Source organism: Calidris pugnax, unplaced genomic scaffold (genome assembly GCF_001431845.1).
Source record: "Calidris pugnax isolate Ruff unplaced genomic scaffold, ASM143184v1 scaffold95, whole genome shotgun sequence".
Classification (NCBI taxonomy): Eukaryota; Metazoa; Chordata; class Aves; order Charadriiformes; family Scolopacidae; genus Calidris; species Calidris pugnax.
Window position 1 is genome coordinate 5,754,777 of NW_015090885.1, and position 14,348 is coordinate 5,769,124.

Here is a 14,348-nt window from a genome sequence, read left to right on the forward strand (position 1 = left end):
ACGGTCTTTGTTGTGCTTTTTTCAAAATGTTCTGTCAGTATCTTTGTAATCACCATTTCTATTCAGTTCTGCTCCATCCCAGATCAGCAAGCTTTAAAATACACCAGTTTTTGTTGACAGAATGTTAAAATGCAGTTCTCTGCACTTTCAGATGCATTTAAAGGCACACTTGACACTGAAATTAAAGGGAGCTGAAAGACCTAAGCCCCTTATATTTCCATCATTTTCTCTGTTGACAAGCACACTCTTTTCTTTTTTTTTTTTTTATTTTATTTGTAATGCTCTTTCCAAACCAGTTATACAACACATGGTTCTCGCCTCAAGCCGCTTTCTAGCTACCAAATATCAGTTGACTGTGTTTGTGCATTGGCCTCTGCTGCGGTTCACAGTTAGTTGGTGTTGCCTGCTGGGACCGTCTAAGCAAACTCTACCAGAACACCCCAGAGAAGCAGAAAGTACCCCACACCCATTGTTCCACCACACAGTGGCTGCACTGAGCTTTCAGCCTCCCATGGGATGGATAGTTCCAGTTCAGGCTGGAAGGGACCAGCTGGTCCAAATTTAAGCTCAACACAAGGCTAACATCAGACCAGGGTGCTCAATGCTTTTCCCAGTCAGGCTTCTTCCTTCAAGGATGGAGATCCCACCATGTTTCTGGGCACCTGCTTTATGAACAATTTTTTTTCCTTGTCAGATTTTTTTAGTCAAATTTTTCCTTGCTGCTCCTTGTGATCATTGCCTCATCTTTTGCTGTGCACCTCTTGTTGAGAGCCTGGCTCCATCTTCCTTGTAACTCCCCATTAGGCAACCAAAGACAGCAGTTAGACGTCCCCACCCTCTTAGCCTCCTCCCCTCTAAGACGAAGAGAGCTTCAGTGTCTCTTTGTATATCAAGCTGCTGAGAGAAAAACTCAAATTGTTGACAGAGATGTGAGTCTTGCCTGTTCTGCTGAAATAGGTACATGCCAAGCTAGTTGCAAGGAAAGGACTGTGTGCCAGGCTACGTGTTGGCAAGTCAACACACATTTATTTGCCATGGTTACTAGTCAACTGTATCAGCACATTTGGTGTTGGCAAAAAGCCTTTCCTGAGCCATATTAAAAGGTGTAGCACACACAGAGCCTAAGAAATGGTAGTGTCATTCTGCTGGGGAAAAAAATTATTCCGGTACTTAGAGAAGTTCACTGATTTTGGATCATTTATCCAACCCCGGCCCTCAGGAAATCTGGCACCATATACTGCTTTATCACAACTGCCTCGGGCTTATAGGAAGGATTTAGTCTAGTTCTCATGGATGGTCCTGCCTTTACTGAACAAAACTGCGCCTAGGCTAGGATTACTTTCAGTTGTTAGCCTGAAAAGCCATTTTCTATACAAAACAGCAAACTGCCACTTTTTTCAGTGCTGTGTGACACAGCCGCTCTTTAAATGTAAAACTGCACAGTCAGTGAGTTACTGGGTGGCAGGAGAGACTGGACTTTCCTCCCTCAGTAAGTAGATTTCATGCCCACGCAGACCCAGAGAGCAGAGATTCTCCCCCCTCTACCTACGGGAGGAGGAATCTGTGCCTCATTGTGTTTCAAGACTAAGAGATCATTGGTATCTATCTCACTTAGAGGAGAGAGTCAGTATAATATGATAATTTGTGGGTTTGCCTTCATGAAAGGTGGATTTTTTTTCTGTGGGCCATAAGCAATTGTAAACTGTTCCATGGAGACTCTGGAAAATTTACTTGGAGTTTGCACTGAGTGATTTATAACAGAAGCCCAGCAATATTTTGCACTATACCACCTTCCCCCACATGCCTTGCAGAGACCTTAAAATGGTTAGACCTCCACCAACCTTCACCCTCCTCTAGGAACAAATACAGCCCCGGAATGGATGCTGAGGATGGAGAAGAGAGGTCCATGTAACCACACTGTCACTGCTTCTTCATATGGCCAGGCCAAAGCTAACATGGGAGAAAGGGGTGAGGGATCAATGGAGTTTTTTTTACTCATGGCAAGTCCACATCTGTGTTGACGTTGTCAGTGCAATGCAGCATTCACATTTTCAAATTTCTGCCCTTCTGGTCAAGGAGTCATATATTAAGCAAGTTAGCAGTTCTGCCAGGAAATAACAAAGATACCATGCATTTCAGTAGTTCTTTTCATCAGATCATTCCTACTTACTTTACAAACAGAATTAAGGAAGCCTCACAACATCCCTGTGAGGTAGGTGGGAATTCTTACACCCATTTTACAGGTGGAGAAAACAGGCACTGAGAGGTAAAGTGATTATCACAGCAAGTCAGCAGCAGAGTTGGAAATAAATCTAAGATTATTATCCTAGGTCCACTGCTCTAGACACTAGAGAACACCAACTCCCACATGCTATTGTAAGCTAAGACACTACCTTTCTCTTCTACTTTCACCTCCTTTGGTGATTTTGACACTTGCATCTTATGCTCCATGCAGAGAGCCACGTGATCAGTTTGTAATTTATTTGCACAGAGAGCCAAGAGGGTCCACACACCTTTAAATGATCCAGGCATGGCTCTAATTGTCCAGTGACTTCCCCCTTCCCAAGAAGATAATTCTCCCTGTTCTTTACATACATATCTATGTTTTGCTTAATTATTTTTTAGTAGAATCATACACTGAATCCACAGCTCTGAGGCTGTTATGCAACTTCACTAGGAATTTCTTGAATAAATGATTACATTTGTCTCATTGAGAAGGAATAAAACACATTTATATGCTATCACATCCAGAAATAGCAATAATCCTTTGCTCCTCTGTAGGGCCTTCCATCCAAGGACCTCCCATTCTATTACTAGCACAATGTATCAAGCCTCACATTGTCTTTGTGAGGTAGAATGTGATTCCCAATTGTACAAGAAGGAAGAATGACTTGCTGACAGTCCCACAGTGATTTCATTGCAGAGATGAGGCTGAACATCAGAAGATTGGACTGTTAGTTCCCTGCTCAGTTTGCTGAGAAAATCTGTCTTGATGCCGTGGCTCGTAGTTGGTGGCTACAGGTTCTCCAGCAGCCTGGCAGAGTACTTGAAAAAAAATAATTGACAAGCAGTTGACTGGATGCAGAAGGAAAACACTGGCTTGTTTCATTGTGCTGTTGTGACCCAGAGGAAGAAAGAATGACAGTGTCCATTGAGTACCTTGCATACAGTGCATTATACTGAGGCACTCCAGTGAAACAGAATGACATACTCAACGTCTGATGATATTGTGAACCATATACCTCTGATGAATAAGCACTCATCTTAAGCAGTCCAGTGATCTAATGAAGGTATGCTCGTCAGAGGTCAGGAACAAGGATGGTTATTAAAATACCTGGTATGTAAAAGGACTTGTCAAGTAATTAGAGGTTAACAAGGGTGGGGGTGATTCATCTAGTCCAGTACATTGGTATCTGGAAGGGTCAGATGCTGAAGGCAAAAGGTACCTCATATTGAACCGTTACAGGATTTGTTTTTTATCTACCGAAAAGTGTTTCCAACCCCCTTCAACAAGCGGGCTGGTTTATGCTTCGAACCGTTAAAACTCTATCTTTCTATGAAGAAAATAAAAAGTACTAGATCCCATCTAGTTTAAGTGCTGTTTTGTTTTTTTTTTGAACAGCACTTTGCTGTTCATCTAAATCTTTGCCCTTTCTTGAATTCTAGTATCTTGAATTGGGCACAGTAGACTCTTCCTTCTGAAAAACATTCTCTTTTCTCAGTCGCCTTTCATTTGTGTAAACTGCTCTGCTGTTTCTGAATTAAGAGAGCTCCAGAGTCTCTCTCTGCATGTTCCTTTACATGTGTTGCTTTGTCATATTCCTTCCCAAAACTTCCAGGTAACTGGAAGGTCTGGAGGTAACTTTCAGTCTTCCTTCACAAGGAAGGACGACCGAACAGCCTTTGTCCAGAGAGCAAAGATTTTGTCCTCAGGCTGGAAACCTCGGGAAAATACAGAGGCCCAAGGGGAGCAAAAGGATTAATAGTATATTTAAAAAATATATATGTGGCACCGCTATGGTGCTGAAGAATCCCAATGCACCCTACAAACTTTCTACATATGTACAGCTTACTTCACTGCGCCGTGAAGTCTAGCCAACTTCGCGCTCATATAGGGCAGCTGTGGAACAAGGCAGGGAAACTCCACCAAAGAGGCTGGATCAGGGAGTGACGGACCTGACCATACTGGTGGCTGCTGGGGCTGGGACACAGGGCAGCAGGACAGGCGACTTGAGCCCAAGCCTACCCAGAGCTCTCTCGGCCACCCGTTGGACTTCAATGGGCTGGGAGTCAGCCCTGCTACAATGGGAGACCGCAGAGGGTCTTTTCTAGCTAATAGCAGGATGAGAGTTTTATGCATTATGCCAAAGGCCATTTTTTCCCTGACCTGGATTAGAGCCTGCCCTGGGAACAATGGGATGGGCTTCAGCCCAGCAGAAAGAATTTGCTGAGCTGGCAGGGTCTGAGGTTTGCAGAGCAGAGCAGATGAGAGTGCATACCTGCACTTTTCTGGCATGAGGCTCAGTTTTGGGGGGACATGGCTGTTGACCTGAAGCCTTTGAACGCATTGCTGCGCTGTCCCAGCCAAAAGGTACTGCTGTAGTCCTAAAATTAGAAATCCACAGACATTTACATGTTTGCAAGCAAATGCTTTTCTGCCTTTTGTAACAAAAAAAAGATTTTGCTGAGGCTCTGAGAGTTCTGTACAGACCCGTTGGCACAAAAGGTCTAAATCATCTTTTGAAAGGCCTTGTTTTACTTGAGACTTTGGCATTTAATAGGGAATTAGACCCCTGGATGGCTCCTATCTATCAAGTTAAAAACAAAGGATGTCAAAAGATTATTATCACATCAGAGTTTTCAAACTTGAACAACCAGTTTTGTATTTAGAGGTTCAAATAGTCACATAGTTACCCAGCCCCCTGGTTTAGGTTCACAGGTGCCTTTGGGACTCTGTACCTGAGATTTGCTGAGTGCCTGTAAGTCTGGGAGCTCCAGGAACTGAGCACATGTCAGGATTGTGCCATGAAGGCATATACTTGGTTTCCTACTCTGGGGGCTGTAGCTGTTTCCTCCTTTCACAGAAGCCTTCCCACGCTTGCTTCACTAAATTGAGTTTCAGATCTTTAAGTCACAAGAATATAAGTAAAAAATACCACTTGAATTTATTCTTTCCAGTGCTCTGAAATAGGCTCAGGGCTGGATGACCCTCTTGGGAACAAATAATCCATCTGTGGGCATCTGCTAAATCCTAGTAGAGAGCTACTGTTAACCTTGCCCACTGCCAATGTCACTTGAAAAGCAGAAATATTTTTGGCAAAGGGAAAATATTTTTACTTAAGTCAGATTTGCATTCACAGAGAAACTGGGGACATTTTGGCCTTTATTTCCTGAAAAGAGAAGGGAAATGGTGCTTACCATTTTAGCATGGTGATGCTAAGCACAGAATTCACTTTGTGAATTAAATAACTGCAATTCCATGCCAACAGCAAAGGGGACATCTGCTCAGCATGCCATAGGTGGAAATAGAAAAAGAAATACTGAATACAGTTGTTGATCAGTCTTCCCCCTCGCTGGCTGAAGGGACAGATCTTCCCTACCTTCCTAGAGAAATGTGGAACACAAAGCTTCCAGTAAATACGTTCACAGTGGTGACATTTGGGGTTCACTGCCATGTTAGGTTTTAAAATGCATCAGTTTGTGTATAGTGTAGATATTACTGTAAGGAGTGATCTGGCATGTGGAAACAGAGAAAATGTTCCTTTTCAAATGGGCATACAGGGCAACTAAGGCACGGTTACCATGATAGTACCTCTCTAGTTGAGAATCTGATATTCAAATGACCATTTTAGCACTTTGCTTAAAAATATCTTTTGATTCTTTCTCCATCTCTCCTTTTCTCTTCAACTTTTTCCTTTTCATGTGCTGCCTGTATCCTGCACCTTCATACAGTCAAATCATCTGACCTGGCCCGGCTGCTGGCTTTACTTAGCCTGCTGAGGGGTCTCATATCAGTGGCGAGTTCAGCAGGTGCTGAAGGGCCTTCCACTTCATCACTCACCACCTCCTCTACTTTCTTCACCCCTGGCTCTTCCCGAGGTCCCAGCTGCTCCTCTTCTTGTTCCTCCTCCTCCTCTGCTCTTACCTTCTCCTCTTCCGGTTCCTTCACTTGTGCATACGATGGTAACCTCTCATCGAATGCCCTGGAGAGATCTTCCAATGGTCCCATCCCAATCTTCTCCTCAAACTCATTGAAGGCTGATGGAAGGGGACTGGGCTCAACCCCTACTTCCGTGAGAGGGAAATAGTGGGACACTGGCTTCTCTTCTTCCAGCAGCTTGTAGCCTTTGGCTTTTGGGATGGAGGTGACTGTGATGGCAGGGAGGGGCTTCTCCGGGATCTCCCCAATCTGTTCCTCCGCTGGTCTTCTCAGAGCCTTCCGGATCCGTTTCAAGATCAAGTGACTGATCTCCACCAGGTTGAGAAAGAGGGACACAGAAGCCACCACCAGCATGAACATAATAAAGATGGTCTTCTCCGTGGGCCTGGAGACAAAACAGTCCACAAGATTGGGACAGGGCCACCGCCCACAGCGGTAAAGGGGGAGAATTCGGAAGCCGTACAGGAAATACTGACCTACTATGAATCCCACCTCAAAGAGGGTTTTGAAAATGATGTGGAAGATGTAGGTTCTCAGGAGGGTACCCTCCAGGCGAAACTTCTTGGTCCCATCAGGGTTGTTGCCTTTGTTTTGATTTGGAGCCAGGGGCAGCTTCTCTTCGTCCATCTCAGCTTGCTGTCGCTTCTCAGCTTCCTCTCTCTCTCTCCTCTTCTCCTCCATGCGGACGTGATGCACAGCATGCCCAAAGTACATTAGCGAAGGCGTGGATACAAAAATGATCTGCAGGACCCAGAGCCGGATGTGGGAGATGGGGAAGGCCTCATCGTAGCAGACGTTCTCGCAACCGGGTTGCTGGGTGTTGCACACAAAGTCTGACTGTTCGTCTCCCCACACGAGTTCGGCAGCTGTTCCCAGGATCAAGATGCGGAAAATGAAGAGCACTGTGAGCCACACTCTCCCGATGACAGTGGATTGCTCGTTCACCTGCTCTAAAATGTTCCCCAAGAAACTCCAGTCACCCATTTCTTACTGTCTAAGGAAAGAAAAAAGAAAGAGAATGACCACAAATTACGCTAAATTTAAAAGATTTCAGGTTTTCCCACTGATGCCTGTTGTTGCTTTTAGCTAGTATTTCCCTAATACGCTTTGAGAACGGAAAGAAGGTTGCTTCTGTGCTTGCTTATTTGCCTGATCACAATGATTTATTAGCAGAAGGAGGGCTGGGAAGTCAGAGCAAACTGCTTGCTAAAATCTTTATTCCCTGACTCTAAATGGGCAATTACTTTTCAGCTGGGGAGGATATTTAACTCTTTTTCCAGGTAAGAGTCTTCTGTGGTGCCTTGTAGGCTTCATTGCATGAGCCTGCTTAGATTTTGTACACGTACAAACACACGCCAGCAGTACAGTAGAACAGATTTATCAGCATGCAGCTGCAGCGGTTAGAAAAGAGAGTGAAGGTTTCAAGCACCCAAGCTCTTCTGCAGCAGAACCACACACGGGTCAAGGAGATCTTGAACTGGTGCCCATCTTGCACCTACACGAACCTGAATTCTCTATAGGTTGCAAATATTAATTCTACATTAGAAATCACTCTGTTAGGTACGAATAGCAATAACAACATCATTACTATGTTAGTAATGTTGTATAAACTTAATAACTACCATATATACTAGTTTTGCTATATAGTATAAATTACATACAATATCATTATTCAAGGTTATTGGGGTTATTCCTTGTATCCTCTTCTGAAGTCAGTTGCCACACTGACATTGGAACCAAGCTGGAGGCGAACACAAAGGTCTGTAACTGGTGCCTAAAATCCTATTTTCTCTCTAAAATGTCAGTGCTGCTATCTCAGCTGGAAGCCACCTACAGGTATCCTATTGCCAATTTCAAGTAATGCAAGTCAAACATTACATGTGTTGTTATTTTTTAATGACAAGAAATTATTCCTAAGACAGGATTTCATCCTGTGCATCCCAAACTTCCCACTATATAATTTTAGGCAAGGAAAAATCTATGAATGAGGAAAATAAAGAGGAAACTTGTTTGGGATGGCCTGATTTAACACATCACAGCAGTCTGAAGTCTCTGAGGAATGTAGAATATTACAGTGATCCAGAAAGATCAACTTATAGACCATAACAAGTGAAACAGGGAACATTATTCATAAAATAGCTGTTCATAGGGATCTAGAAGTTTATCTCTTAGATACTACCTCCATCTATAGTTTCCTAAATGCAGACACGCATACAGAAGTGATGGGAAAAAGAAGGCACAGTCAACACCATGGAAATCTGAGTATCTAAACTTCTTCCCTCCTTCAGATACCACGGGGATATATTTGTAATGCCATATGTTACGGCACACCAACGCATACCAGTCTGTTTCAACTACTGTGTGTACGTATTCACACATAGACAAACACACAAAATATTGAGAGTTCTACAGCTCTGGGGAATTTCACAAATTTTCAACATTTAAAAAAAAAAAAAATCTTTCTGATGTCATTTTTCTAAAACAAGATGGACTCATTTTCCTTGCCTTCAAACCTTGTAAAATTTCAACCCCAGACACCCGTGTTAGAAAACAAAGAGCAGAACGCAGTCCTTCAGCTTGCACAAACACCTTGCATGCGTAAGCGGCAAACATATAATTTAATCACCAAAGAAAATTGCTACTTTCTCAGTCATTAAAGTTGTGTAAAAGAGTGTGTTAATGTCAGCACTTACATTAACAAGTCTAGCAGAAGATTATGCTGTTTACATACATTATCTAAACTGATTTAAACATTCTCTTTCTGCAAATTCACAGAGCAAAGTACACCCGACAGTTACCAATCATGTGCAACTCTGTAAAAAACACGACTACACACAATATAAACATCATTGTCCCCCAGGCACCGCAGATAACTCCATCCCTTTCTTTCTTTGTGAGCCATGCTGATATCCACAGCTACCATTTGAATGTTTCCACTGCAGCACACAAGAGCAACATTCTAGATGTGATAAACCTTATCATACGGAAAACTCACTGTACAAGAGAAGGAAAAATGTTTCCTGTCTAACCCCATCAAATGTCTCGCTTGCAGCCTGCTACATTTGGCTAAGCTCTTCCTGGAATCACTTCCGAACTAGTCACGTTTTTCAAAAATCTGTCATGAGCATCCTCTCTATTTTCCGCAAGTGAAGTGGTTTGAGGTCACTCATTCAGTTCAACTGCAAGGAACAATTTTGGGTGGACTGAAGATGAGTGGTACAACCAGTTCAAACATCTGGGATCCCACCTGTAAGCAGTCAGCCCCCTGAAGTCTCAAAAAAAAAGGTGCAAGCCAGGAATTTAGGCAGTCACCTTTTCCCTTAAATTGCCTGTCATGAGGAAAGACTGCCTAAGCCCACTCAGAGCCAACAGACTCCTGTTCTTAACTCACATGGGCTTGTTGCAAACCCCCACCCTGCGTTTCCAGACGTTGCAACCTGAGCAGGCTACCAGCAAAAAAGACTGTATAGGTTAAGGACGTTGAGCAAGCAACTTGCCGCTGTGAAAGGCTCCACCGAAGAAATGTGTCCCCCTCCTCTCTTGGCACTGTGCAGGAAAGAGTGAACTTTTGTCTCTCTTCTTCCCTACCCTAAAAGTCCCGATCTTGTCGCACGACTGAGCAGATATGACTGAATTGGCTCTGATGGTGGGTTTTAGTTGCCCTGCAATATTTAAGCTCCAAGCCAGACGGCTTTATGAAGTGAGTGACAGTTAGTGACGTGGAGAACAATAGGGAGGAAAAAAATAGAGAAAGGGAGGCAGAGACACAGAGAGGAGAATCCACTGAACATGAAAAAGCAGAGGGGGGAGAGGAACAGGCAAAGGCAGTGAAAACCTAATACATGCATAAATGGGAGTTCGCACAGTTAAGCAGGGACCGAAGCATCTCTGCAATTTTGACATGGTTCAGCACAGCTCTGTGTGCGTCCCCACTCACTGGTCTCTAGGTGTTGTGGTGTGACAGGTGAAAAGTGAGGGCCAACATCTCTGATGGTGGCAGAACTAATTGAATTAATTTGTTACCCTACACCCAGCTCTGACTGCCAAGTCATATTGCTGATTCAGTTCAACTGCAAGGAACAATTTTGGGTGGACTGAAGATGAGTGTTGCAGTCCTGAGGTCTGTATTTGGCATTGCCAGATACTTTGGACTACTCTGTAACATCTTTTACCTGGAAAAAGAAGCATTATGGGAAAATGAGATCATCAGTCAATATTAATCACAGCTAAGAAATACCAATTTTAAAACGTTGCCTTTCAGTGTCTTAGTTTTGCTTAGTTTTTTCTCCAAGTGCATCTTATGCACAGGCACATGCATCAAAAATGTCTAAAACAAACTGTTTTGTTAAGGAGCGTAGCTGGATTCCAGCAGCCCAGCAAAGAGGAATGTTACCCCAGGGGCCCTCACCTACCCCCAGCCATCTGCAAAAATGCTGGAGAGCCTGCAGAAGAGAAAAATTGCAGGCTCAGTAATGCATCCACAAGTACAACTAACTGCCCTGTGAGTTTTGATTAGCAGCCAAAGGATATAACTTTATTCTGAGGTGTTATTTTTTTAATCTTTCTGTATGAATTGCTCAGAATGTGCTCTTGGTGCTTAGCTCCGAAGAAAAAGAGGATTACTGGAAGCAAGATCTGCTAAGCAATGATAGAGATACCAGGCTCATAAAGTGATGAAGCAGCAAGTAGCACTCCTTTCTCTTTATGCCGACTCAACACTGAATTGAACTCCCCAGAATGGCACTGGGAGATGCTCTGTCTCTAGAAAAGCTGCCATTTAAATGAGATATTATAGTATGAGGGCCACAAAATTTTGTCTTCAAACCAATGATTTCAGGCCTCTATTCAGTGGTCCTGGGCATTTTTTCCCATGTAAGTTCAGATGTCCTCCCAAACACCATTTAAGCTGAGTTGCATCACCCCAAAAGTCCTAAGCACAACTGGAGGCAGAGATTATGTTTTTCAAACTCGATTTCAAAAAACCTAAAGGATAAGTGAGAGATGGGAGAGAAACACATTTTGCAAGAGAGACCAGTTGGGAGACACAAAAGAAAAATCAATCTCTATGCATGCAGTTGGAAGGAAGGTCATATTCTGAATATCTTAATAAATCACTCTCTTTATAGAGAAGTAGCAGAGGTCTATATGTGACATTTTTCAACCTGTGCTACATAAAGCGTGGGAATAGTCTTTCTGGAGAGAGGACACAAAGAGGAGAAGACACAAGTCCCAAGAACATGAAGTGAACATGAAAAGGCACAGTTTGATGAACAAGAGGAATAGCCCGCTAGTAAGGAAGAATAAGGAATACCTCTGTTGCTTTTTTTTGCTATATGTTACTGAGATAAACTAGGATTAAAACATGAGTGACTGGTCATCACTGCCACCCTCATCCCCTCTCTGGGAAGCAGTAAGAGAGGGAATACTAAATGATATCACCAGCAGCTAACACCTTCAGAGAATTCCTGCAAGCTGGTGCATCACAGGGGCCAGATGGTTCAGATGTTAAACTACCCATCCCTTTTCAGACTGAAGCTGTCTTTTCAGAAAACTCAGCTCTGGCTGAATGTGCATATCCCTTTCTGGGCTTTATCTCTAAAATAACAAGCCAAAACCCAAATCTGGGATGTAACTACATGGCTGTAGCCCATCTTTAAATTACATCCAGCTAGTGTCAGCGCCATTTCCCATTAACCTTTTATCTGCCTTTTGCAAACACTATCCAAATATCAAATACTGTCTGTCAAAATGCAAAACAGCTTGCAAGATACAGAAATTATATTCAAGTCACTGATAATTCGGTATATGTTACCTTCTTCTGAATGATCAGAGTGACTTCCTTTGCTATCACTAGGGTGCAGAGCCTTTAACATGGTGCATGATGAATTTGCTGGACACTTCTGGTTTGGGGAAAACCACACAATCTCTTCAACGGGGTGCCTTTTAAAAAGGCACCACTCCGCCCTGGGCCAGATTCTCCATCTCACTGTGGCCTCCTACCCCTAAAGAAAATGGCCACAGAAAATGGCCTAAATTAAGATGACCAATGAGGAATTCCTCTTGTAGTGGGGCTACACAGGGAAATGGTTGTTTGAAATGGGTATGAAGAGGAGAGGGCAGAGCAGGAGACCAAGAAGAGGACTTGATTCTCTCAGGCATCAGGGTGATGCTGGAAGTCAGGGCTGCCTTTGTAATATGAAAGCAATGGCTGTGAAAGAAGGCAGTAGAGACCATAAAACCAAAGGTTTATTAGACTAGGCCTCACACACAGCATGCAACATTTGCTGAATCTGCAAAGAACTGCAACACTGACAGTGCCAGACTGATAACGGCCAACACTTCCAACCTGTGTATCTGGCCCAGCATTTATGCTCTCATTAGGCAGTGTGTAGAAGTGCTGAGTACTTCCATCTCCAAAAAACAGTGCTAGAAACAATACCAGCTAATGAGAGTAACACTGTTACTCACAGTGACTTTTTCTTGCCTTCAAAGAACTGTGGACATCTCCTGCACTTTAAAAATGTTAGTTTATTTGGAAATAAGTTTGCTTCATTGCTGACTTCTCATCCTTTAGCCACTTTGGGGCTGGTGACTGAGCTCCCAGCTCTGGCACCACTGAGATTGTGAAGTCTCCGCTGCAACTCAGCCTTTTGCTCAGAGACTACGAGGTCACTTGGGGAATGTGGGATTTTTCATTCCAAACGGATTTCCAACACAGACATGATGTCAGGACAAGGCAGGGCCATGCTATTGAACAGCTCTGTTCATGCATGATAGCAGATTGTGCAATTATATAGCACACAACCCTGGATAATGATACCTCTCCCTCAAACAAAGTTATCTTCTCCTGATCTGCTTAGCTAGAAAGTGGCACGTTTCCTGTTCTTCTGCTGAACTCACAAACCTTTTGCTCCTGGCTGAAGCTGAACACTAGATATATTCAGCCTCCCTACAAGAAGCTGGGAGCTTTACCCAACACTCTTGTTTGCTTGACACTACCCAACTTAGCAGACACCTGCTTTCTATTAACACATCTCTTTGTCCACCCTAGAGCCAAAGCAAGTCTATCATTCTGATCACTAGGACCAGAATCTCCCAGATTTCATCTTCTCTCTGCCACCTACTGGTCTCAGAAATCATTTAAATGCAGCCAGCCCTGGGCAAATCTTCAGGCACAGCTTGCCATGTCCCTGCAAGACTGGCAAATGTCACTGTCCATGCTTAAAGGGCAGAGCTCTGAGATTTTTCCTGGACTCTCTTCAGAGCCCTCCAGGCGCTGGGGGATATAAATTGCTGGGGAATATATTTTTCTAGGGAGCTGCAAACAAACCATAAAGAAAAGAGATGGAGGAAGATATAAATCATCAAGAAGGAGGAAAATCGGGGAAGTATGTAAGTAACAGGAAGGCTTGGGCAAGAGCACAGGAGAAGAGGTAAAGGTAGGATTGGATTGTGCTGAGCCTCAAGTGGAGGATAAATACTTATGGGAAATGTGTTTTTAATTTAAGGGATGGAACAAAACCAGACAATGAATAAAGATAAGCAGGGCAAAAGTGGAATGTCTTTCAATATCTATTTAACTTAAATGCAGTCCTTCTCTGAAAATTACTGTTATAAGAAGACCTGGGGAATTACAGGCCAGTCAGCCTAACCATGATACCTAGAGAGATACTGGAACCAATTATGAAACAATCAATTTATAAGTAGCTAAAGGACAATAAGGTGATAAGAGACAACCAGTAGGGAATTTCGAAGAACAAATCCTGTCAAACCAGGCTAATTTCCTTCTTTGACTAAGAGACCTGATAGATGAGAAGGAAACGGTAGATATAAAATGCCTTGACTTTAGTGAGCATTTAAAAAATATCTAGATCACAGGCTCCCAGAGCAGCAAGCAAAGTCACCATGCAGAGGTACAGGTGAAGTGTACACAGGCTGAAGTGCTATAATCAAGGGTAATTATCAGGGCTTCACTTTTCCAGCTGGGAGGATCATATCCCTGAAGTTCTGCCTCCAGGGCTGCTCAGTATTTCCTTGCATGTTTTGGACAACAGACTAGAGGGCAAAACCAAAAGGATGACAGCTGGGCTGGGGGGCAGCAGTCCCTCCTGAAGGCAGGGGGGCTGGGGCGATCAGAATTTGAGAGGAACGTGAGACACTGGGGAGGTGGGCTGCCCTCTGCAGAGGT

General features: G+C 43.5%; 1 protein-coding gene across 11 annotated transcripts in view; it reads right to left on the reverse strand.

Annotated features, from left to right (window-relative positions):
• Positions 1-252: 252 nt before the first annotated feature.
• GJA8 (gap junction protein alpha 8) overlaps positions 253-14,348 on the reverse strand; it is a 52,352-nt gene continuing 38,256 nt past the window's right edge. For 8 of the 11 annotated variants that reach the window (XM_014947220.1, XM_014947231.1, XM_014947225.1 and 5 more), the window contains one exon: positions 253-7,154. In XM_014947220.1, coding sequence (XP_014802706.1) covers positions 5,945-7,144 — 1,200 coding nt within the window. In that variant the 5' untranslated portion in view covers positions 7,145-7,154 and the 3' untranslated portion in view covers positions 253-5,944. Of the gene's footprint in view, positions 10,333-14,348 lie in introns of all 11 variants that reach the window. The other 3 variants (XM_014947230.1, XM_014947224.1, XM_014947229.1) reach the window with 2 other exon arrangements.